A 24,810-nucleotide genomic window follows, 5' to 3' on the forward strand; every position below is an offset into this window, starting at 1 on the left:
GAATGGCCTTGGGACCGATCCATTTTGCATTCTCTTTCATTTATATTGTATTTTAAACTGCGTAAGCGTCGATCGATTCCAGTAGATTTCATCGCGTTCCATTGGTGATGATCGATTAGAAAATCAATGAAACGAGCGCAAGTGGATTTTGGGGCGAGCTTTATTTCCATCGAATATTTATTCGAGACTGTTGGTATACGGGCAAAGCGACGGGAGTTGAACGACTGACCGCAATCATCTGATTTTAAAGGTCTTCGGAGTGGAACGACTGTGAAACCGACCAAAAAATCACTCGTCCAAATTCAGTGCGCAGATCTTTGCAGCAATAAACAACCGTGTTCCCGGCCCCGATTTTTCTCACCCTCCGTCACAGCGATATCGAGCTGAAGCCGGCGTAAGGAAAACCTTTCGTTTGTTTTTTCTGAATGAGCACTTTTCGAGGAGACGCGAGAATAATATTATTTCAATAAATCGTGGCGGTATGTGAGCTGGCATCGAATGCCGCATGGATACAATCACGTTCGACACACGCTCAAGCACCACCACCAGGCGTCGTCAAACACGTTGCCTTTTTTGCAATAAGTCTTGTGAACGCGAGCGTGCAATACTTCACGTTGCGCTCTTCCGCACGTGTTTACACACAGAATGTTTGGTGAATTGTCTCTGGCGCGTGAGAGCCATATACGAATAAATCTCCGCGTCCTGCTCCCGGACAAATGAGTTTCGCACGTTTTTTTCGTTGCTTTTAGATATCGTAGGGAATATTTAGTGAAATAGAAAACGTCCGTTGTGGGAGAAAAACGTGACGAGAGGATTCATTGATCGGCGTTAAGGTAGCGGACTCGCGGGGAACCCTCGACGCGTTGAACGTCAAACTGTAAAGCGAGCGAGACATTGTCCTGTCAAAGATGACTCGGAGTGCAACGTAAAGTTGATAGTAGACACCAGTAACCAGTGGAAATCCACCCACGCGTTATCTCTCTTCCAACTATTTTTATCATTCGAATCTGTGTCAATGATATTTTCGTTGAGTTTTCGCACGGACATGCCTCCGCTGACATTCACGCCTGCACTACTCGTCTCGAAGCACAGCTTCCTTCTCGTGCTCTCCCTTGCCCGGTCTTTCTCTTTCTCGTATTGCAATACGGAGCTATGGCAGAGCAGAGAGTGGCTGCTCTCCGGAAATAGTTACGAGGCCGAGGGAGAGTGATTCTTAAAAATGGGCTCGTATTACGTGCCGTAATTATCCACCTGCGTTTCATCTACGCGCTACATTTTTAATCGTTCAACGCGCGATTCCGACCGTCCCTCACTTTTGGCTTCGTCCGAGAAACTTGTCGTTTGTGCTGTGAAGTGAATCGCCGAAGTATCTTTGTTGCTAAGGCCCATCGAGAAAAGCTTGCTTTCAACTCTCGTTGAATTTAATATCGAACTCCTCACCAACAAGTTAGTTGCTAATAAGCGAACTCCGTAGATTTTATTATTTTTCACTTTTCATGCCTTTTTGTTTGATGGTTCGTGGCACGTTTAGTTCGCAGGACTTTTCGGAAGTGCGCTTCGAGCGCTGATGCGAGCGGAGTGCATTCTGCTCTCCCGGAGCCTCGGTCATTTCCTTCAAAACTTTAATCGCAGGATCAACAGGTGCTGTGTGTGAAAGAGTCTCGTGGTTCGAACAGGCCTACGCTCTCTCGCTCTCCCCAACTCTCCCTCTCCTTTCATTCCACTGTTTCTCTTCCACCCATTGTGCTTTATCCTTCTCCGTGTTTTCAGCCGCTCAACCCCTCTTCGTGATTAAATAGTTTGCAGCTTGTCCCGTTGAGCCGGCAAACATTCATGTGCACTTGAAATAACTGACGATCGTGTGCTTCCGAGCCCAACTCCACTTTCGCTCTTCTTTAGATTCTTCATATTGTCATCATATTCGCGTATACCAAAGTGGCTTTACCTCAGAAACTGCGTAAAAGTATATTCACGCGCGTAAAAGGGTGCTAAACGTTTAGCCAAACGGCCTTCCTTGCTCCGGGGACTCTGCAGCATTTCTGTCACACGTCAATTTCCACCAGCAACGACTTTCCCTCCTCGTCATTCCCATCCAACCCTCTGCCTCACGATGGCGTCACGGACGGGAGTTACAAACCCTCTCGGTTTTGAGCCCACATCATTTGCAGGCTTTCCAAATTCACATCGATAAATCATTGACCCGTAAAGCTTCCTTCTAAAAAATAATAGTTCGGTCCCTCGACCTCGCGGACTCTATTTTCGTTCTTGCCTAACTTTGAATTTCCGATCCTCGATATTTGGGGTCGCAATTTTTCTTCTTTCCAATCAAATTCAACGTGCCCCGCTCGCATCAGGATTAGGTAGAATTCCACACTCTTACAATATATTTTTCGGAGCGTTTAACTCCGCAACATTTCTAATCAATCGTGACATCGATTCAAAATCTTTTCACACGAGTTTTCGTTGAGTGGATTTTTCACTGCAATCGCATGTGAGGCTAAATCTTATCCGATCCAACGCACCTACACGGAGAGAAAAAATAGTAAGAATTACCACGCCGCCATAGTGTTAGCGTTCTATATCGCCCATTTTGGAGGTTTTTACCAAAAACGTTGTAATTTTCGTGTCGCTACCAAATTCAAATTTATCAATTGCTTATTTCACAGTTGAGGACAGTAAAATTCCAAGAGCTCGAATACAAGTATCGCCGATCGGCCAAATGTTTGAAAATTTACTATGGAACGTAGCACAGTTTCATTCGCCCTTGAATATTTACACGGAGTGAAAAAAATTGTAAAAGGTATTGACACCATTCTGTATCGCCCATTTCGGACGTTTTTACCCAAAACATTTCGAGTCCAAATTTCCAAGACAATTTCGACTAAAAACTTTTAAATTGCGTATTTTGCTCTGGCCAAGGTTTAAACTGTGCTATTTTTTCCTACGTAGTTCACCGAGGAAACATTGCAAAATTTATGTTGACTAGATGACGAACTGCAAAGTAGAATTATTGATGCCGTTCTGCTACGGTTCGTACTGTTTTCACAGTCGTAATTAACAGTTGAACATGGTAAAATTTGAGGAGCTCGAACCCAAGCATCGATGATCCGCCAAAGTCTTTAGAAAAAATGTACTATTGTAAACAGCAGAATTTCATTCCCGTGGTACTCGTGTGTACCGCTAGATTTATTTTGCCATCACACATCAATTTTCATCGAGTTCTTGCTTCAAAAAAAAATGACCATGTACGTTGGGTAAGAATTAACAAATATTACGATATAGAGCCCCACTCCAATGGCACCATAGTAGTTTTCGGACTCAAGATAACAACTGTACTAAGCCTTAAGAATGAGCCAATCGATCAATCAATCAGCAGGGTCAGAACGACCCCAATTTTTCCCAAATCATAAAAGGTCTCTCAGCAACGAGTTTAAATCGTCCACCATTTGCTCCGTTTGCCTCGTTAACGAGAATAATGTCGCAGCGTAAAGTTATAGCAATCAATGAAAATTTCATGACGAAAACTATAAAGCTGATCGGCATAAAAAGTTGGGCTCGTTTCCAATCTCCTCGATGCTGCGCGTCTCAAAGACTCGTCGCAACGCATCAATTCGAAATTCATCATTCAAAGGAATGAAGAACTATTGAAATTTTATATTCCCCAGAGTAAAATGTACATCGGAATGTGTTTTATCGCCGTAGGCTAGTGGATAATTCTAGCAGGTGCGGTACGTGTACGTACGTAGGAGTTGTACGCGGCGAAGCTATATTGCAGACAACGTCGAGGTCGCACGTATTTATACGTTCGAGTATAGCGCTGAGACAGGTGAACCGGGTGAAGTGCGATACATATAATTTATCCAGCTACCCATTCTGTATGTATTAATCGAGCTATAAAAAGCGATAGGGATGCTCTTGAGAGCCTTCAACGCGTTAAGGAATGCGAATTGAGCCCCTTTATTCCTCAGGCTTAGAGGCGCGTGCGGACGCTCCTTTCTGTGTGTACTTTGAGTGTGCGCCGCGATCACACGGGGGGTATAGAACACGGGGAAGCATTATAAGCACACCTCGGCATTGCGGTCACTTGGCTGATGCACGTTGCACCCTCTATCGCCTTCCTTTCCATCTTCTTTTTTTATTTCCCTCTTTACAATCGCACAGGCTTTTTGCGTGCATTATTCACCTCTCGATAATCACCCCAAGTGTCACTTGATTAGCGCTGTCAGATGGATCTCGTCGCTTCGGCCGAAGGTCTGGGAGAAAATAACTTTTTGTGTGGTTGAAGAAAACTTTACGGCGGAGGTTAATAATCCATTTCTGATGAAAAAATTCGACGGACGAGGCGTTTTTTGTTGGAGTCGAGGTTCGTTTGCTTACGCACACTTTGGAGTCGCTTCAACGCGAGATATTCGCGCGGATCTCAATCACGAAATTGGCTCAGAGGTCGAATAAGTTTGGGTGGGAAAGACGAGAATGAAAAAATATTGCGAAGGTGAAAAGAAACTGAATCTCGAGCCGGTTCTCGCGTGCGAAATGTTGGGCATGTTTGAGTCGGTTCGGTCAATCGGAGAGGCAACCACGTAGGACGACGAGGGGGGGAAGCGTTTGGGATGAAAAAAATTCACTTGAAAGAAACTTTTTTCGGTGAGAAAGTTCGGTGACGAAATTAGCTAGGCCAGATTTGAGTAGATGGAGCTGCCGCACGTTTCTCTTTGACCATTTTTCGTCCCCTTCGTTGTGAAAACTCTTCACGAGCACCCACAGATTTGAATCGTGATAAATTTCTTTAAATTTGAAATTGCCTTTGTTCGAGCGCGTCACAGTTTCCTTTGACCAACAGTTCGCCGCCGCGTTCACTAATGATTTTGGCTTATACGTGGAATATTTTATTTCTATAAAGCTAAACACATTCCCGTTGCTCCAAGCGATATCCGTTACGGTCAATAAATATTTCCCGAGTTGCGCACCCACATTTGCAAAAGTATTGTTCGACCGAGTGAAATATGTGTGTTGTACAGGTTTTGCATCGCGAGGGGCCGGCATCTCGTGGACGACGAGGGAGCTCGAGTTTTTGCAAGGGGTTAGCGAGAGCGAAGGGCAGATTTTCTTCCATTTATTTTCAGCTTTTTGCAAGAGTGGATACAATTTCTTACGTCAGGAGTCGCTCGTAAGAGTGCAGACGTCTTTTTCTCCACAGCTCGTATTTTCGTGAAAATGGAGTTTTTTCATTCGCCGTAATAGCGCGGGATGGCGGTCGGGGGAAAGAGGGTTGTACAATCGAGGTTTTTACGCCTCGTAAATAATCGCAATGTTTCGACGTTTTTCGTGCCACTTCGAACACTCGTCTCTAGTCATTTTCTGTGAGAGCTAAAATGTATTTGGAGGAGTTTTGAGCCGGCGACACGAGGGGGCGGTGCGCCCTCGTTCGTTTTTCCCACCTGCCCCGCACCCTCGTTATTCATCTTTTATATATTAATAAATCAAGAGATTTTAAGGGTTGCCGATAACGATGGATCCAAGCTGTACAAGCACGTCCCGATTCGAGGTTCCGTATCTAGCGCGTAGACAGCGAATTCACTGAATGGCGTAATCAATCGCTAATAACAGGAGGGGCGATAAAGATCGGGAGTTAATGACACGTCGTGTGGATCGTGGGGTTTCATGAACGATGTAAACCCGTGTATAGGATATGAACTGGAATAGGAGACGCATTCGATACAGTCAAAATGGAGCTGAGGCGAGAGAGAGAGAGAGAGAGAGAGAGAGAGAGAGAGAGAGAGAGGAAGGGAAGGATCGGGTTATGGGCTGATTGTCGAGCGAAGGCGAGAGCACGCCCAACATTAGCAGGAGCTTCCGGTTCATCGGCGATTCTGAGAGCACTGTATCATTGGGAGGTTGATTAAATGGTTGGTCAAACGCAGCGTTCGCCCGTGGCACAATATGCGACGCGGAAAGAGGCCGCATTTCTTTCGATATTCAAGCTGGCGAGCTTTCGCACTCGGCTCCACTTTAAACCCACCACACATTTATTTGCTACTGTTATTTTTAACCGGGAGCGAGCGAGCGAGTGCGAACCAACGTGAGAAAGAGAGGGAGGGATTAAAAAAAGTCTTGAACCCTCTTGAATCCCCATTGTGGCGCGATGAGAATATATGCACATAGGTATACGCGTGAATGACACTCTCGGCACGTTGTAGGTCGCGGACTTCCGGTTTCTGGCTTGACGCCAGTCACGAACCCAAGAGACGTTTGCTTTGACCCAACTACTCTTTTTAACTCCCTCTCTCGCTCTCCGTCTCGGCCCATGATGATTGGATACCCGGGTCCACGTACCGCGTCATGCCCCGCTGCTGCACACCGCTTCGCACTTTACCTCATTATAGAAATCCAACCTGCTTTTTATCGAGCCTACACCAGAGGCTACGCTGCTTCTATAAGCAGCCCCGAGCAGCTCATCGCTCGCTAGAGCGATTCACCATTGAGAAATTCGAGAAACCGCGCTCCTCCAATTGGCCAAATTTATGAGCAATCGGACACGATCCCCCCCTCCGCACTGAGCCCGAATTTCGTTCAAGTGTGTCACTCCGCTTTCGAGATGATTTTCACCTCCTAAATTCGCAACATTCGTCTCGTCCACCAGCACGCCGACGTTTCATTCATCGAATGTTGGATCGAAAATAATTCGCTTTACACGCAGACTATAGCGACAAACGAGCTCGTGCAATAATAATGCGAGTTTCGAAGTATCAGGGACTCGGGGCGAAGCGGAATTGTCATTGGCCTTGTTATTGAGCGGGCTCATCTACAATCGCGACTCCTCTATTTTCTTCCCGATAGAGAGACTCGTCATTTGGATCCTGTACAAGAGCCTTTCGTGTTCCACGAGCTCATGTTAACCACGGAGCACGCAGCGGCGGTTATAACTTATTGATTTTTCAACGGAGCACTCGCTCCGTCCTCTCGTAGATCTGTGAATGGGGCTATCCAATTGCGGAGCTCACACTGCCTGTTTGCTCATCTTGTTACCTACTTTCTCATCGTTTACACAAATATAAATTCACTTCCTTTCGACTTTACCCTCTTGCTTTAACCTTCGAGTGTTATTTTGTGACAAAAGACAAATAACTCAATAATCTTATTACTCAACGTCTAATTAGATTTGACGGATTCTTAAAAATAATCTTGTCACACCACACTTTACATGTCGCTCTCAAACATAACGAGAAATATGACCTCCTCGCTGTGAGCAACTCTCGCTCTACGGGTACGATTCAATATGGGTCGAGTAACCAAATTTTAGAACGCTCGATATTTCGAAATTTTTCAAGTTTTAATATCAGATTGGATAAGTAATTAGAAATTCTTATTTCCGATCGACTATTTAGCAGATCGCGTGTGCAATCGAATCTTTGAATTCGTATTTATTCGAATTTCGATAGTTTTCATTTCGAATGCAATTTTAACGGACCATACGAATGTCAAAAGTTCATATTCTCGAATTCAAAATGAAGAGTAGTTGTTTCATGGACAGACGAAAATATCGAGTAGCAAAAAGTCAAAAGTGAATTTTTCGAGCCTATTAAACTTGGATACGGAGAATAGCGATAGCTCGAAAAGGTGAAAGTCAAAATGACGATGTTTCAAATTGGAGATGACCAGTCTGAGTAAGTGAGTGAGTGAGACGCGTGTATTTTGAGCTTCACTGCATTTCTTTATTTCGATCGGTCGACTTTCTAACATTTTGCCATTCGTTAATATTTGTGAAATTGTGAATGTTCACAGTAGTAATTTATGAATCGAAAGAGCGATGGTCGAATTTTCGAAAAAATCATATTTTAGTCGTCGTTCCATGGGCGATCGTTACATTCCATTTTCGATGCGTAAACGCGTGCTTCGAACCTTGAAGTTTCTACTTTATTTATTTTCGACATTCAAACCAGAAGTTGCATAAACTCGAGATTTCAGCTCCTCGAAATGTTAGTTATTTTATCCCCACCCCGCTCTACTCGGCCGCCATAAAAACTTCCCTTGATTTTTCTCTCGTCAAGATACCTCGGCCCGCATTTTCGGAGTTCTCACTCGTCTCCGCGGTAATGCGAGAAAGCCGCCTCGACCACTGCCTCTAACCGTCGCCTCGAAGCACGTTTCTGTATCGATCTGTTTGGCCGCCGGGCCGTAAAGGCACTTTGGGGCGGGGCCGAATTCCCTGAAAAATTTTCACTTCAACTTGAAATCTCACTTCCTCTTGATCTTCGCGGATGGAACGCTCCGCAGTCAGAGTCTCGATCCTTGCTTTTTACCGTGCGTTGCATCCTCCCCGACCTTCCTCTCGCGTCGCCGGATCAACCTGAGTCTTCTGGCATCCTCGCGAGAAGAACATCTTCTTCCAACATTTATCTCCCGCACCGAAAACTCGGTGAAAGAAAGTTCGCGACTGTGTGTCGGTATGACTATACGCTAATTAAACGTCCACCCGGGGGAAGCGAGTTCATGGGGGAATTCTCCTCATCGCGGGGGAACACTTTTTGCCCTCTTTTTCAAACCAGTTTCACTCCGGGCTCCGCGACGTTGAATAGAGCGTTTTTCAAGAGTGCGGCCGGAAGCTGCGATCTTGAAAAATTGTCTCTGCGCTTTCAACTCCATCTGCTGCTGGTTTAAAAGCCCCGGCTCGAGCCGCGGATAATACGTTTGGAAAGACTCCCTCTCCGCTGCAATTATTGAAGCACGTTTCACCGAATGGTAGGCCAGCTGCGTTTTAACCCATTTTACGAAAGAATTACCGGCAAAAGTTCACTCAAAAAGACGAAATTTCTCGCCCCCTCGTATACGCGCGATGTCAAAATAATTATTTTTCCCCAGAGCCCACTCTCGCGATCCCGGCTAAATCGTGCATCACCCGAATTCTCTGCTGGGCGAATTGCAATGCAACGTTCGCTTCTGAATTCGCGATCGAGCTTCCTGCTGACGCGATGATGAAAAGCAAATACGCCACCATCTCATTTACCCGATATCTTCGATGTGCATGCGGCATCGTTGAATTAATTGAACGCACGCGAAACCTACGCGGAAAACAAGATCCGTCAGCGCAACTGTTTACTCATTTGGTTCAATCGGAATACGAAATTCCAACGGCTGCGGCGCACCGAGTCCGTATCGAATCGATGGAAGGAGGCCATTCCGAAATAACACGTGGCAATTCGAGATTGAATTTTCGTAAGTTCGAGTCGATAACGTCCTGATTTTATACATTTGGGTCACTCGTGACGTGATTTTCCACCGAGGTCCAGCACAGCTCGATCCTCCCGTAGTTTTCCTTCCCCGATAGATTTCCCTCTTCGTACTTGCCCAAGTTTCAGTCGGCGGCTCCATGTGTCATGCTTCACCAGGTCCGTTCGGCACTTTGGATCAGCTGCGCGTTCAAACATTTCTAATGAAAATATACGAGTGTTTGAGAAAACTGGACGCTGCTTTCGGGTCTCCGCGAAGAAAAATGTTAGTTCGTCGTGGAGCGAACCACTTCCCCTCAGTCTGCGAAAATTCTTCAGACTAAACTGAAGCGATTTTTCGATATTCCATTCACTGCAATGTCCAGAAACTAACGATCCTGAATCCTTGGTTGGAATGAAAGCAATTTTGGTTTCTGACGAAGCAGAAAATGTTGGACTTTGACGAAAGATTTTTCAACGTCTTTTTCTACTGGCACCTGAAAATTGTGACACAAAGCAGTCGACCTTGTTGCTTTTCTGACATGATATTTTGCTCCTTTATGAGATATTAACAGCCCAAAATTCTGGCTTCAAGGATTCTTCACTTCGTTATTAGAGTCAGCAACATTTTCATTTGCCTACCCCAAAAATTTGTATTCGAATAAACTAATAATGCTACTCGAGTGCCTGGATTCTCGAGCACCCGCGTCAAAGCCTCTATTGCTCCGATCACTGTGTGCGAGGCAGAGCGTCGAGAAATTCCCGTATACGAATTGCGCTCTGGATGTGCATAAACTGCAGAAACGCGAGGATGGTCGAGGAAGAAACACGAGCAGAAAAAACGTTCTATTTCGATCTACTAGGATTATTTATTCGATATTTTCATATTAAAGTCAGCAAAATTTGTATTTGCTTCGAAAAAACAGCTCTATTTGCGTCGAACAAATGCTATCCGAGTACATTTGTTCGGGTAGCCACGAGAAAGCTTTCGCTCCGACGACTACGTGACGCAGAGCCTCGGGATATTTCTTGTGCGAATTATTCTTTGGATATGGAACCCAAGAGAGTTATTATACTTTCCAAAACAGACCAATTCTATGAATAAATAGAAGATCGTGAATTTTTAACCCCATCGAGGAATGCAGACCCATAAAAATATTTTGCCAAGGTTTTTCCAGCTCAAGGATATGCTCGTCGAATTTGTGACAACTTTTCAAAATTTTTCATCGCTCAAATACGTCATCGATCGATCCTGAATACGAGAATATTTTATTCGGAAAATAATATTATTTTGACGTTCGATAGAACTCTACCGAGCAGTCGGACAAACGAGAAACTTATTAATTTATATTATTTGGCTTTTATTTTTATTAGGACGAGGATTTTTACGTTGAAATCGATCTTTTTTTACACGAATCAGTGGTTAATATATTAATATAGCTCAACAATGAGCTACAGAGCGAGCAAATTTGTCGAAACTTTTTTGAAATTGAAAATCCCAAACAACATTTTTTTAATGATTTTGAATATGCGAGGAGCTGAGGTAGTCGGTGATAGCGTTCCGTTCGGACAGGGTCGAACAGGCCCAATATTCTGCGACAAAAATTTTTCAGTTAACTTAATGAACTACGAAAAATAAACTCGCTACAAGAGTTTGAGGAAAGTTATTTCCCTGTCGAGTGTCGGAAGATTTTGTTACAATTAAAAAAAAAAAAAAATATATATATTTTAGATTCAGAATTTTCGAGTCTTCCAACGACTTTTCCAGTCTTATTCTCCAGCGTTGCAACCCCTCCGCACGAATGTATACAGACTTGCGAGTCGACCAAACAGCCAATACGTCAATTGTCATAAACAAGAATCGTAAAGTTTCGTCCCAAGAGGATTCCAGCGACTCTCTCTTCGCTCCTTTCGAGTTCCCTTCGAATTAAAAGTAACCCGACGCCATCGATTTAGCTTCTCCCACTTTCGATATCATTCGAGTTTTCTGACGTCTCTTCATCGCCATCAGAATTGACATTGACGCGTTTCCGCCTCCCCGAATGATTCATACACGTGTGACAGGGCGCTTAAGCGCGCTCGGAATAGGCGCACGGAAGCAATAATCTCTCTGTGACCCCGGGATGGGAATCAAAGCACCGTAACCCTGGAATTTAGGCGCGCATGAGAGCAGCTAAGCGGAATTGGGCCCTTCAGACCGGTCTCTAAGCAAGCGCGGATTAGTGTAAATGGCACAGCGGGATATTCGAATCTGTTGGGAGCTCGGCATTCGGAGCTCGGCGTGTTCGAGCGCACACGCTGCTGCTGGGACTTAATTTGATAAGGTCGCGCGACTGGAACGCATCCGCGAGTCCGTATGTACACGCGATTGATCGCCCGATTGTTCAGCGGCGAGTCGCACAGGTAACTCTCGAGTGTCTCGAGCATCGCGTAGCGGGCTGTGCGGCACTCTGTGCCCGGGAGAAGCGATGTTGCCGAATGTGCCGCAGGGACTATTTACGCCTGTAAATTTGTACACGTACGTACGTGCGGAGCTTCGTATGTGTAAGTAAATTTATGCGCCGCCCTCGTAGCCGTTGCTAGAACGACCTCGAATTTCCAACGATACCCCACGATCTCGACCTTATCGGACACACACGCGGAGCAGAAAAGCGAGTGTTCGTTGAACCAAATCCATGCTGACGGGGAAGCATTGGCTAAGAATTTTTTGCGTGGAAGGATTCAGTTTTTCAAGTAAATTATTAAAACTTCTTGGTGATTGATAAAAACACTGAAATCGAGTGATTTTTTTTCGAAAAACGCTCTCTTCGTTTGATGCTGCTTACCGAAAAGTGGCTAAAGAAATCACCGAATGGACGAGTGAATTACGACTCCGTTTCGACGATGTTTCGTGTCGTCAGCACGCATTTTTTCGGCTGGACGAGAGCTCGCTTCGCTTCTTGCTTCAGAGTTTCCAAATTATTTTGCCTTCCCCAAAAGTAGTATTTGTTGTTCGTATCCCATGAAATATTTGGGTTAAGGTAGATCGTGCTTGTAGGATCGTTAAAGACATTATCGCTCTAAATTAATGACAGAGTTATTAATTCAAAATTGTAAATAAATTTTCTCCACTCATCTCATGGCGAATGAAATTACGAGCCATTTATTAATCGAGCATTCATCATTGAGCGAACCCGAAATTTCATTCGTCCCTGGCTGAAATACTACAGATTTTTAGAGAGCACAAAGGGAAATGAATTTTAAAAAAAGTGTTAATAAAAAGACAGAAGGCCGTGACAAGAGTGGCCCAAGCCAAGAAGAAATCAAATGCTGAAAAAAGCAATTGTATGCGAGTGCTCATTAACAATTTCGTTCAATCTTTGAGTAACTTTGAGTACTGAGTACTTTTTCATAATCTTGGTAAGAAGCGTTCATTCGTTATATGGAAAGATAATCGATTTTTTACGCACAGTCCTCATAACTCTGTGTATATTTCTTCATAATTAAGGACGTTTATCTCAACAACGAATAAGACGAACCCCTTAAAATTTGAAATGCGTGTCAGTCGACTATTCGTTTAAACTCTGTGTAAATTTCAAGACTTTCTTAAGAAAATCCTTTCGTGGATGAACTACCTTAAGAGAAACAAAATTGGTTGAGACGGAGAAACTTTTGTCTCAGTGTTTATAATCCTGGGCGATTAAACTTTTTCCTCGGAATCTCTTAATGACCGCGTTTCTCCAAATATATCGTCGTCGACCCCCGTCCGAATTCTTTGCTCTCGCGCAGGACGTGTTTCTCTCATGAAAAGCGAAGGGGTGCGGTGTTGCGTGAGCAAGAGAAAAATGCGACCTTTTTTTACAAGCGAATGAATAGTGACCGCGCGCCCTGGCGAGAGCAAAGCCAAACGCACCGAGCGCAGCGTCCCTCAGGAATTCTCTGAATATCTTTCGACAAGCCTCCTCTCCCCAATTCATCCCTCGAGAATCCCTCGAATATCTCTCGAGAATCCTTTCTTCCAATGTCCCCCGGGGGAAAGCCTCTGCGAGTCCGTTCAACATGCTAAAGGATCTCGTCCAGGAGTCGGGGATTCCCGGAGGATTTCCGAGGATCCCGACCGGCCTCGAGTCCCGATGGCTGGACAATAATCAAGAAATTTTAGCCCCCACCTTTTTGGGAACGGGCCCAAAGGTTCTCCAGAAACGAGTGTTGCGCCAGCAGCACTTTTTTCATACCAATCGTGTCCCAGGCAGGTCCAACTATTTTTTCGCTTCCTCCGACGCTTCCATGGCGCTGTTTTTTCCTTTATTTTGCCTGAATTCAACGCAGTTACAACGGAAATGGTTCATTAAAAGTTTGCACGCTCGTGTACTCCAGCGCGAAAACAAATTCTATGAACGCCTTTCGGCACACCATTTTTTCTCGTGTTTTTTGCCTCCGCAATGTGTGCGCGCTTTTTTCACGAAACGGTTGCTTGCTCGTGTGATTACGACATACTCATTAGCAGCCCACTTGGTGTCTGAGGCAAACCCGCATAAGCCACCCTTCCTCGTTTAGTCGAGGGTTTAAAAGAGACTGGGTCGCGACTCTTACGAGGTCGGTATTGTCGGAGGATCGATAAACGCGAGCCGCTCGTAAATTTCTCTTATTTCCGGACGATGCCTCGGGCTGGCCCGCCGCGCATCTTTTCATTTCGCATTATCTTTATACGCCGAAGCGTCAAAACTTTTCGAGCCCAAATGTCGTATGGATTAATTCGAGTTTCCGGTATCGCGGTCATTACGATTACTCGCCGCGCGCCCCGCGCGGAGCAGCTCAAGAACGACCGCGTTTTAACGGCCAGTTCCTGGCTCGATATTTTTTATCTCAAATTTATGAGGCGGATGCGCTCGTAGCAGGGAGCAGCTCGATGCCGCAATTCGGGCCTTCGATATTTCGACTTTTAAATCGAGCACAAAGGACGAAAATATCAAATGAACATTAAGAGCTTGCCTCTCCTCGACGAGGCTCTTTTATAAAATATCGTTTTCATGCTGCTCCCCTTTTTTGCCCGTAGCTCCGCCGTTTGGTATTTCGTCCTCGACGAGTTATTCTTTTCTCCTTTTATTCGCCGAGGCTTGAGGCTTGCTCTCTCAAATTCACGATATGTTACGTCCGAGAATATTCTACTCGAGTTTTAAGGTGCTCGGGCGAGGGGGCGAGCGAGCAGGGGAATAAAAGATGAAGGAAACCGCGAAGGGAGCTTTAAGCTTTCTCGTGTGAAGAAGTTGTAACACGCGTGGAACCGCGCGTCAGAAGCCGCACACGCCGCTAGCCTACATCGGAGCCGCGCGGTGTTTTTTCCTAATAACAAGCCACCAGCCGAGGTTCTGCCAATTAGCACATTTTTGTGTTAACACAACCGTCGGTCTCCGCACGGACAAGCACCTTTCGCACTCTAGTTCACTTTTGTTACCTTCCCTGTGAGCAGCTTTTCCGAGTTTCGAGTATGCACGAGCAGAAATCGTTGTCTGCACTCGGGAGGGCAGTAAAACCGTCGAATTTTCACGAGGAAACTTCGCCCTCCATTTTTTCCTCCGACGTTGATGAGTCTTTTACGACGAAGCTCGCATAAATTCGTTAGAAACTCCCATCAGTGCTCATCAAAATATTTTTAATAATCTGCACGTTCGTGCATCGAAGTAAACATTTTATCGAACGCGGATAGCAAAGTTTTTGTCTTTCTCGTGATAACGCGACTGAATTTCGCGACTATTTTGTTCGCTTCAACGGTTCTCGTTCGCAGTGAATTCGCTCGTTCGGAGTCGAACGAACCTTTCGCATGCTCAAAAGCACGCGAATCAATGGCCGCTCGAACGAAATCATTAGGCTGCGTTCGCGGACGGTCGATTAATCTACGAGGTATTTGCATAATTTTGTTGAATAACCCGAACGAAGGGTCTTGAACGCAGAAAATATAGTCGGACCGACGATTTTCTCGTTGGGGGAAAGCGGATTTGGGTCGATGATTAAATATTTGATCTCGCACAGTGCGCATAAACTCGGTCATCTTTTCTCTGTTTCTGGTTGCCCGGGGACGAGAAAATTCGTGACACGAAGCAGTGCACACGAGCAGGGTTTTGAGGTCGCGCGGAGCGCAGCGAGAAGAAAAACGTGTGGACGTCAAACATCGAAGGGAGAGGAGGCTCGCACGTGAGCGGTAATCCAGTCACGTTTCGTTTCTCGAAGCGCCCTTTTCTCTTCTTCTGTCCGGACGGGAAATATAAAAACCCTAAGGATGTAATGCTCTGCGAAGAGTGGACGAAAAAAGTTGGCCAAGATCGATTCCCCGGCGGTGAAAAAGCGGCCGCGTTTTTATTTTCGCACAAACAAATTCTCTGCCCAGTTTCGTCGATTATTTTTCCTCTGCAAGAACGAGAATCTTCAATGTTCCGATTGCCTCCCAAAAGAAACGACGAAACGTCTTCGAATTACGACGCTGAAGTTCGCAGCGTCGGAGTCCAACGAAAAAAACATTAGTATAGTTAACCAATTTTTTATTCGACGAAGCATCGTTGCGGGTTGAAAAACAACGAATTGAATATTCGACACGCAACGAGATCGGAGAACGACTGGAATTATTGGAGGCTTTTTCAGATCATTTCGCTGCTCTCCAATACGTCATCTTCAAATTTCGTTCCAAACTCCCCAAAAATCTCCCCACCTCCGTTACACTTAAAATAAGAAACGAAAGCTCCCGCAGGAGCGCCTTTTATTGTTGTCGATCGTGCCTCCTCGTGCACGCGGATATGAAAATGTGATGCTTTCGTAAAGAGAATACGTGCCGTTCTCCGCATGTGCTTTTTAGTCCCGCAGCGAGCATAAGCGTAAAGCACATATTTTATCAGTCCCGTATATGTTTACGTATACTCATTTTTCTGCTGTCTGAGTGTATACGCAAGAGCTCAACTCTCGAGTTTCGTAGGACACGAAGAGAACACGTGACTCTTGTACAGCGAGTTTTATGGCTGGGAGGATGGCCTACGTGTCTTCGTATACACATGCGGGACTTTGGAGTTGCTTTTCCCTGTCGTCAGGGCACACGAAAGGGCGCCCTTTGCTGGGGGCATGAAAGAGCAAGCGAGCGAGCGAGAGAGAGAGAGGGCAGGAGGAGATAAACGTATTGTCCGGACGAACGTATCGAGTGTCACAATTACGTGGATAATGCAACGCGATGATATAATCACATTTTGCTAAAGTTATGTCAATATTTCCGGATTACTAACAGTCGTGGACTTAAGGAAGTTCATCCGGTGCAGGGTCAGTCAAAAGAAAAATTATTGCTAGCGTGGCAGTCGGTGTCCAGTGAGTTTGGCAATGCCGCGACCTCGTAACCTGCTGTACTGTCTATTCAGCGGTAATTGACAGAATTTTTAACCCCCGTTCGTGTCATAATCAGTGACGATGAAACGTTTGGCATTATTAAAACATGCCACCAACGTCTAAAGTCAGTTGCGTTCATTGGAAAACGTTGTCTCCGATTTGAAAAAGCGGGCCGCTGCAGCAACGTTGCCATCGTGCGAAAGCAACATGCGGGTTGACCTTCCAATGATCACAATTTTTCGAGAAAAAAAGTCATTAATTGCGAACTTAATAATTATCGAATGGATTTAACGAAGACTGTTAATTTTTCCGTTTTAATTTGTTCCCCACGATCAAAGAATCCTCAAAATTTTGACAGGACATTTTTTTATTATTCATTACTGCATGCGTATTCAAATTTTTAAATCGAAATCTCTCTGGTGATTTCATTACCGGATGAACTTCCTTAAGAACATCGTCCTCAATTTCAATGTCGTTCGAAACAAATGCGACGAGCGTAAAAGCATTATTAATCGAAGTATTTGCCCCCTTTATGTCATGTTACGTATGTCTGTAGAATAAAAAAATGTATTCAAAACTGGTCTCCTCGTGCAGGGCGAAGGTGGATACTCGGGGATAGCACCGAGCGTAAAAGTGTTGACCTTCTCCCGCGGGGACCTACATATATATACGAATAGCGAAACGGGCTAATAAATAAAACTGTATTTTATGCGCAGTTACGGCGATATGGTGCCGGAAACGATCGCGGGAAAGGTCGTAGGTGGGGTTTGTTCTTTGAGCGGAGTCCTCGTAATAGCCCTCCCCGTGCCTGTCATCGTCAGCAATTTCAGTCGGATTTATCATCAGAATCAACGAGCCGACAAGAGAAAGGCGCAGAGGGTGAGTCACCCCTTTATATCAATAAATATAACCATTATTTTAATCTCGTTAATCCTTCATTCAAGCTCCGTTACACGGAAATATTGTTCACCGATACTTTTCAGATTCTTTTTCAGCCTCGAGTCATACTCGAGGCTGTGAAAAATCGACGTTTTCGCATCGAAGCCTGGAGTTTCGCGTAACGAGGGACAATTAACCGCGCTCGGATTAGCGACACCGAGAATTCGAGCGAAGACCCGAAATGAATTGATTGTTCGTGCGTCGCGAAGCCAGAAATCGGTCAATCTTACAAGGAATCTCGGAATTTTATGTTAGATCGCTTCGTTCCCCGAACTTCCGACCCGTTAGAAATTCAAGCGATCGAACTCGTTAGCTTCACCGTCCGCGCGGCGTTTGACTCGAAGATTTATCGCTCCAAAGTTCCTTCCTCAGAGGCCTCCGGATCCTCAGGCTTTTCACGTTCTCGCCCGGCATTCGCCAATTTACGGACACCATTTTATCGTGTACTTGGCTCCGTTAGCAGCCCTCTAAAACCTGCCGCAGGCTAAAATACCGCGCGCGCGCGCGCTCTTGCGATCCAATATAGGCGCAAATGGGCTCCTCGGCTCGGAGGTATGTTTCAAAATTAGACCAGACGCTTAACGTCTCACACTATTTACGTACGCGCGCGTTTTCAGATACGCGCGAGGTGCAACCAACCCGGTCCGTTTGTCCGTGCCAACTCTCCACTTTTCCCACGCCACCCGAGACGCTATTTACACGTTTTTAAAGCCCTCGCTCCCCGACAACTTCATCTTTTCAACTACTCAAAATCCATCGACCCCGAACCCTCGCCGCGGTTACGCGAACAACGAAATCTCTCTGAACGCGAACGCTCCGTGTACACGGACCGGGCCGTTACCACTTCCTACGTTTACCGGCTAAACACCGGGGCTCGCAATTGTTCTGGACTTTCGCGAAGGAGCAACCGACGTCTCGGTATAGAGCGAGTGAATATTAAGGCAGGTTTGATGAATGAGCCGACTGCATCACGCAGCCCGCTGTCTGCGTGCTTACCTATGGGCTTATCTACTCTCGACATAATATTTCTCGTTATTTTATCAATTCATCAATCACCGGGGCGACTTTAATTACTAAATTTTTCATTTAGCGTCCAGGAACACGTTACTGTAAATTATTTTTCAGTGGAAAATCTGACGCTCCCTCGTTCGCTGCTGTCATTAAATTTGTATGAATATTCTCGAGTTCTCGGGTATGACGGAGACTCCGGAACTTTAGAATCCATTTTCTCAAACTTCGACCCTAAAACGGGTTGTAAAATGAACGCGAGATTCTTAGCACAAAACGCTCTTTGTTCGCCTTGAAGAATTTTCGTTATGCGCCGCTTTCTTCGTTTTTTTTTTTTTTCATAACGAAGTAACGAAGTTCATGACGAAGTTGGGTTCGGAGATTACTCGACAGGGAAGAGTCTGTAAATCGTAAGAATGATCTTGGAAAAGTTGCAAAGGGGATTTTTACTGGGAACATTGGGGGCGGGACCGTCGCGGGGTTTTGGGCATGGAAAATTCATTTTCGCACGCCCGCGAAACCAACCTTCGAAGGTTTGGAATCTTGCGAGTCCTTTTTGAGGAAACGAGGGACGATCGAACTTTTTGAAAACGAGGAGGCGATCGCGAATTGGTCAAACTGGAGCGGATCGCCTCGTATAAACGGCGTCCTCGTTCGTATGCAGTTAAGGGTCGAGGCTCGGCTCGATAGACTTGCATTTGTGTCGGTCTTGACCGTCACAATTGGTTACGACTTCGCGTCCATAGCACAGCAGGGAAATTGCAAGGAAATTCGTTGTAACCGCGGAGTGATTAAATGGATTCTTAACCAGTCCATTAATCTCTTCGATCTCTGTGTCAGACGGTGTAATTAAAATCGTGTTTCTCATCGATAAATCAATTTGGGATTTTTACGTCCGGTTTATTCGTTAGCAAGCTTATAACTTTGGCGGCAATAACATTATTCGGAGGGCCATTCGATCCGGAAGCTCCCTAATTCATCCTCAGAAATGATTAAATCTATGAAAACCATTCGATTCGTTAATTTAGTAGAAAAACCGGAATTTTGGGTCGAGTTTCGATGAAAGCCGAGACTCAGCCGAAGAAAAACATTTGGATATTAAAAAAGCTACGAAAATGATACAAACATGAGAATAACAAGGTGAAAAATGAGGAAAAAGGAGGTTCGTAGATCCATTCGGAAGCCCGGGCGAGCTCGGAAAAAGTGAATTTCGTTCGAGGTTTCTTGTACACAAGAGCAATGTCTACACGGAGTGGCGGGCGCGTGCGTACGAGGGCGTCGCGGCCCGAAGAAACGGAGCCGGAGCGAGTGTGGGTTTTGTTTCTTGTTTTTTGTTTCAATATTTTTATATAAAGAGTTGCTCGGTGTGCGAGCGGGGCTCGTACATAGAAGGAAACGCAGAGAGAAAAAGCGCGATGGAGACGAAGCGACGGGGCGCGAGCGGGGAGACTGAAGAGGCGGGAGACTAAAAAAAAATTGACGAAGAAAGAAGAGCGAACAACATTTCTCGCGAAATTGCCGAGCCGTTAGTTGCATCTGGGCTGCTCTTAGAAGGTGACGCTGCTAGATTTCGCACGCGGGTGTCTTCTCCCCGAGAGAAAAACGACGCAATTCTTACCCTCCGGAATCCCGTGTCACCCGGGCCACGCCCTTCTTTTTCCAAGTCCACGAATTCCTATAAAAGCTTCCGGGTTATGTCGCTGCTGCTGTTTCTCCTTTGAGGAGTTTATTCCACGGCTGGCCAACCGAGCAGAACTCGACAAGTGTCACTATATTTCCTCGCATCTCATTATGCATCTAAAATCTCCGAGGCCTGAGGATTTTCCATCGTCTGCTCGAATCCCTGACCGTTTGTACCAGTCGAGAGCCACTCGACTGATCCCGAGAAATCTTTGACAGAGGCTCACCTCGGTTGGGGGAACAGGCAAATCCGAAAACTCGAAGAGTCAAAAAACTTTGTTGAATTCACGAAATCGTGACTTTTTGGAGCCAATTATTCAATCCAAATCCGAAAAACAAACTTTTTGACCGTTCTGCGATCACTGCTTTCATCTCGTCTCCATTCACTACTGAAATTTGTGAAAAAACCGTTTGAATTCGTGTTCATAAAACAGTATGGAAATCAATAGCTCTCATAGCACAAGGCGAAATAAAAAAAATTCATTATATACTCGCAATAAACTTTCCCCCTCCGGCATTTCGAGTTTATTTTTATTTCCTCTTTCCTCGTAGCTTAATGGAAATAGCGTGCTATTCTCTGAATCAAGTGTCCAGCACACCCGATGAAAACTTTACGAGAGCAAATAATAAGCTACGAATGCAAACACAAGAGGGAGGAGAGAACTCGATCGTCGCTGCTCTATGGAAATTCATCGCGAGGAAGAGAGTACATTCCTATTGAATTTTCTCGTTTGCCCCCTCCCGCGCTGCCCTTTTCCCTCTTATTTTCGTAATCAGGCCGAGTAGTACTTGTAATGCCGAACATTCTCGAGGACTATTTAAATTCAAGAAGACTGAATCCTTCATGCGAAACCGGTTGTAATATCGCTCGACGTGCACCGGCCCCATTGAATCGAGGTCGATCCCACGCGGATCCGTTGATAAAAAAATTGTATATCGAAATTTCTGCTTCGTTGCATACGTACGAATTCCGAATGGAAAACAACAACAAAGCCCTTGAAAATTTTCGGGAATCTTAACGAGACGGAATCTCGCACCCAATTATAATAAGCTCGATTGAACGTGAGATGAAAAGCAGCGAAATTGTATTCGCTCTTGAGGAGCGGCGTCGGAAGATTTCTTGATAAGTTTTATCGCGGCGGCGTATATAGCCATGCACGATTTCAAAAGCTCGATAAAATGGGCCTTCTATCGGAGTTGTTTGTCGGTTGTGTGCTTTTTATTTTTTATTTCTTTTTATTTTTTCTCCATCCGCAACAACTCCTTAGTGTCAGATTGGAATAATAATAGTCAACTGCGGGAGTATATTTTTCCGTTATCTCAAGGAGAAAAATCTTTTTTTTTCCTTTTCTCAGCGTTTTGTTACTTTTCTTTGTTACGAGTCTTTTTGTCCCTCTCAAAGCTCGTCTACCCTTTCCATTTACGTCCAACATCTTCACTCTTTTCTCCTCCTCCTCCTCCTTCCCTGGGCTGAGCCATGCCAAGAGTAAATCCTTTCCGTATTTTTCTTTGTTTTTTTTCTTCCTCTCTTTTTTCGCTTTTTATCTGCTGCAATCTCTAAATTGAGGAAAAAATGTTTCTTTCCGATGACGAGCTTTTTATCCAGCCAATTAACCGTTTTAGAAGTTATTTATATTCGAAAGCTGCTCGAAAGCATTAACGCTTTTCGAGCCGGTACTTTCGATGCTCTGAGTAAATGTCAATCGGTCTCAGAGTTCTTCGTTCTCTTCAGCAATTTCCATTCTCCCGACATCGTCGAGTTTACTTCGTCTGCTCGCTTTCCTTTGACCAAGTTTTCTTATAGCGCGGAGAGGGCTTAATATGCTGCCTTAAAAAGTGGGATAACGATTATAGAACCCGGTGACACAATGATCTCGTCATCTCCTTCATCACCTTGATCTCGTACAATTTTCACTTAATTTTAGCGCCGCCACAGCCGAACTATGTTCGATTGAAATGTCAGATAAGAGATATGCAACGTTTTTGCAATGATACTCGACGATTGAGCGTCTTCTCAGAGTCTTTTTACGCGCAGTGCATCCTGAGAAGTTCAGTACAAAGTAGAAAAAGAAAGATCAAAGTTGGCGATTAGCTTAAAATGAAATGTTTGAAATAAAGCAGAAAAGTGATGCGGAAAAGTGAAGAGTTTAAACGGGCAGTCGACTGACACGCGTTTCAAATTTCAAGGGGTTCGTCTTATTGCTGATTGATATAAACGTGCTTAAATACGAAGAAAAATACACAGGGTTATGGGGAATGTGCGCAAGAAATCGTTCATCTTTCCATATAACGAATAAACGCTTCTTACAAAGTTTATGAAAAACATACACAACAACAGTGAAGTATATAATAAAGGTTTGGGAAAAAATTCGAGACGATTGTCTTACCAGTAATAAAAATATATTACGTTAAAGATTGAACGAAATTGGTAATGAGCACTCGTTTAATCTCTCATTTGTTTATTTCGGGATTTTGTTTCTTCTTGACTTGGCCCATTCCTGTTATATAAATACTTTATTCTTGATCCAATTCCCTTTGTGTGTTTCCCTTTGCGCTCTCTAATGCGATTTTTGAGATAAAAAACTGTAGTATTTTCGCCAGGGACGAGTGAAATTTCGGGTTCAGTTAGCGATGGATACCCGATTAATTAATGGCTTGTAATTTTATTAGCTGAAAGATAAGTTGAAAAAATCGATTTACAATTTCGAATTAATAACTCTGGAATTAATTTAAAGTGATCTTTATCAGGGATCTTTAATTAGGGAGTAAAAATCGATCGAATTTAGACACCCGTAAAATACGATTGTTCGGGCATGATCTAGCTTGATAAGGAGTGCGAATTTTTGTAACGGAATGCTTGGCAGGTGTAACAAGTTGAGAGAGAAAAAAAATCGCGGAAAAAACGCGAGCGAGGGCAACGCGTTGTAAAGCTTCCACGACGTTGTCTTGCCAATCGCGAATCTCAATCGCGTGTCGTTTACAGCGATAATATGGGATATCGCGAAAACGACGGTGTGAAGTTTCGGCATGTAAGAGTCAACGTCGCGTTTTTCGTCTCAGCTGTCGAGAGAAGAGGCCGAAACTCTCTTTGCCCGCGTGCAAGAAAGTCACGAGAACGAGCAGTTTGGTTTGGCCGCTTGCCAACAGCCACCTTCAGTTCATTACCACTATTTCATACGTACCTACTTTTCGATTCTTCTCTCTCTCTCTCTCTTTCTCGCTTTCGCTCATCCACTTTCCTTTTGCCTTTGTTCTACGGGCGATAGCGTTGAAATTGAACGATCCTCCAAGATGAACCAATTGCTGTCGTATATACGAAATATACTTTATCCAAAGGAGACACGAAGACGAAACGAAATCGAATCGAATCCTGCTGGGCTCGCGTCGCGATTACTCTCATGCATTTACGTGTTCTATCTGCGGATTTGTGGAGAATAAAATCCTCTATGGGACTGTAAAGAATTTTGGGAATTTCGAAATTCTGAAAATTGGAAATTTCTTTCGCGTTTTTTTACAAACGTTTAGTCCATTTCTCATCTGCTAGGGAGAAAAAAAATCGGTAAATATTTACAATACTTAGTTTTGCTAAAAATGGTCATAAAATATTTTCTTCAGCATTATTATCAATAAAAAATGACATGGGGGTTCGTTTTAGGAAGGGGGAAAGTATAAAAAGTGAAAAAATAGTTTTTTCGCTATTGTCATCAATGAAAAATGGCCCCAAAATTTTTGGCAACGTATAATATTGGTAAAAAATTATATTACGATGAATGGAGAAGGTAAAAAAACACAATTTTGTTTTCGTAAGCGAAATTTCAACATCAGATTTAAAAAGAACATTTTTAATAAAATTTTTACCTCCCCCCTCCCTAAAATTAATCGCGGTATTCATCGTTGATAATTCTCAAAAAATAATTTGGCATGCTTTTTAGCAAAAGTCAGTATTGTAAATATTTTAAAAACCTCGACGATTCTTTAAAATGTTGAGAGTTTATCATAAAATATGCTCGCTTCCCATAAAATATTTTGACTGAAGAAACGTCGAAACGGTTTCGAAAAGTCGTCAAAACAAGTTGCTTTTTTGATGTATTTTTTCAAATGTGCAAAAATGAAGATAAACGTGCTCGTCTTTTATGTCTTGAGCCAAACTCCATCAAACTAACCTCATAAAAGGGACTTTCAAGGAGCAATTTATTTTTCAGTACTCGTGCGGTTAACAACTTATTTTGTTCGAAGCGCTCACCCAGCAGCACCGTGAGTGGTGCTCGATCGATTTTCATTCGCAAACCTTCGAAACTTGCCCTCGCTTTTTTCGATTATCTCCACCATTTTTAGGTGCCTCGCACTGGTTTTCCGCGAGTTTTGATTCACGTTCGCAAATATTTTCGACGTACATATCTCTCTGGGTGATTTTTTTACCAATTTCCGAGGGTATTTTTCACCGAGAGCACGAATCGAAGAGCCGAGATACGTCTATCGCCGCTTGCGAAAAACTCTAGTGAAAAACTGTGGCACAAACCTGCCAATAATTTATTGCACGAAACCGATTTTTTTCGAAACGCAAATTCCAGCTAAAAATGTTCGCTCCCTTCGAAATGTCAAAAAAATGAATTTTCTGGAGTTTCACAGCGCAAAT

General features: G+C 44.2%; 1 protein-coding gene across 5 annotated transcripts in view; it reads left to right on the top strand.

The window, feature by feature from the left end:
- Shal (Potassium voltage-gated channel protein Shal) overlaps nt 1-24,810 on the top strand; it is a 75,048-nt gene that overhangs the window by 4,580 nt on the left and 45,658 nt on the right. For all 5 annotated transcript variants that reach the window (XM_043427096.1, XM_043427095.1, XM_043427098.1 and 2 more), the window contains exon 2: nt 17,264-17,426. In XM_043427096.1, the coding sequence (XP_043283031.1) occupies nt 17,264-17,426 (163 nt within the window). The remainder of the gene's footprint in view (nt 1-17,263; nt 17,427-24,810) is intronic.

Source organism: Venturia canescens, chromosome 8 (assembly GCF_019457755.1).
Source record: "Venturia canescens isolate UGA chromosome 8, ASM1945775v1, whole genome shotgun sequence".
Lineage (NCBI taxonomy): Eukaryota > Metazoa > Arthropoda > Insecta > Hymenoptera > Ichneumonidae > Venturia > Venturia canescens.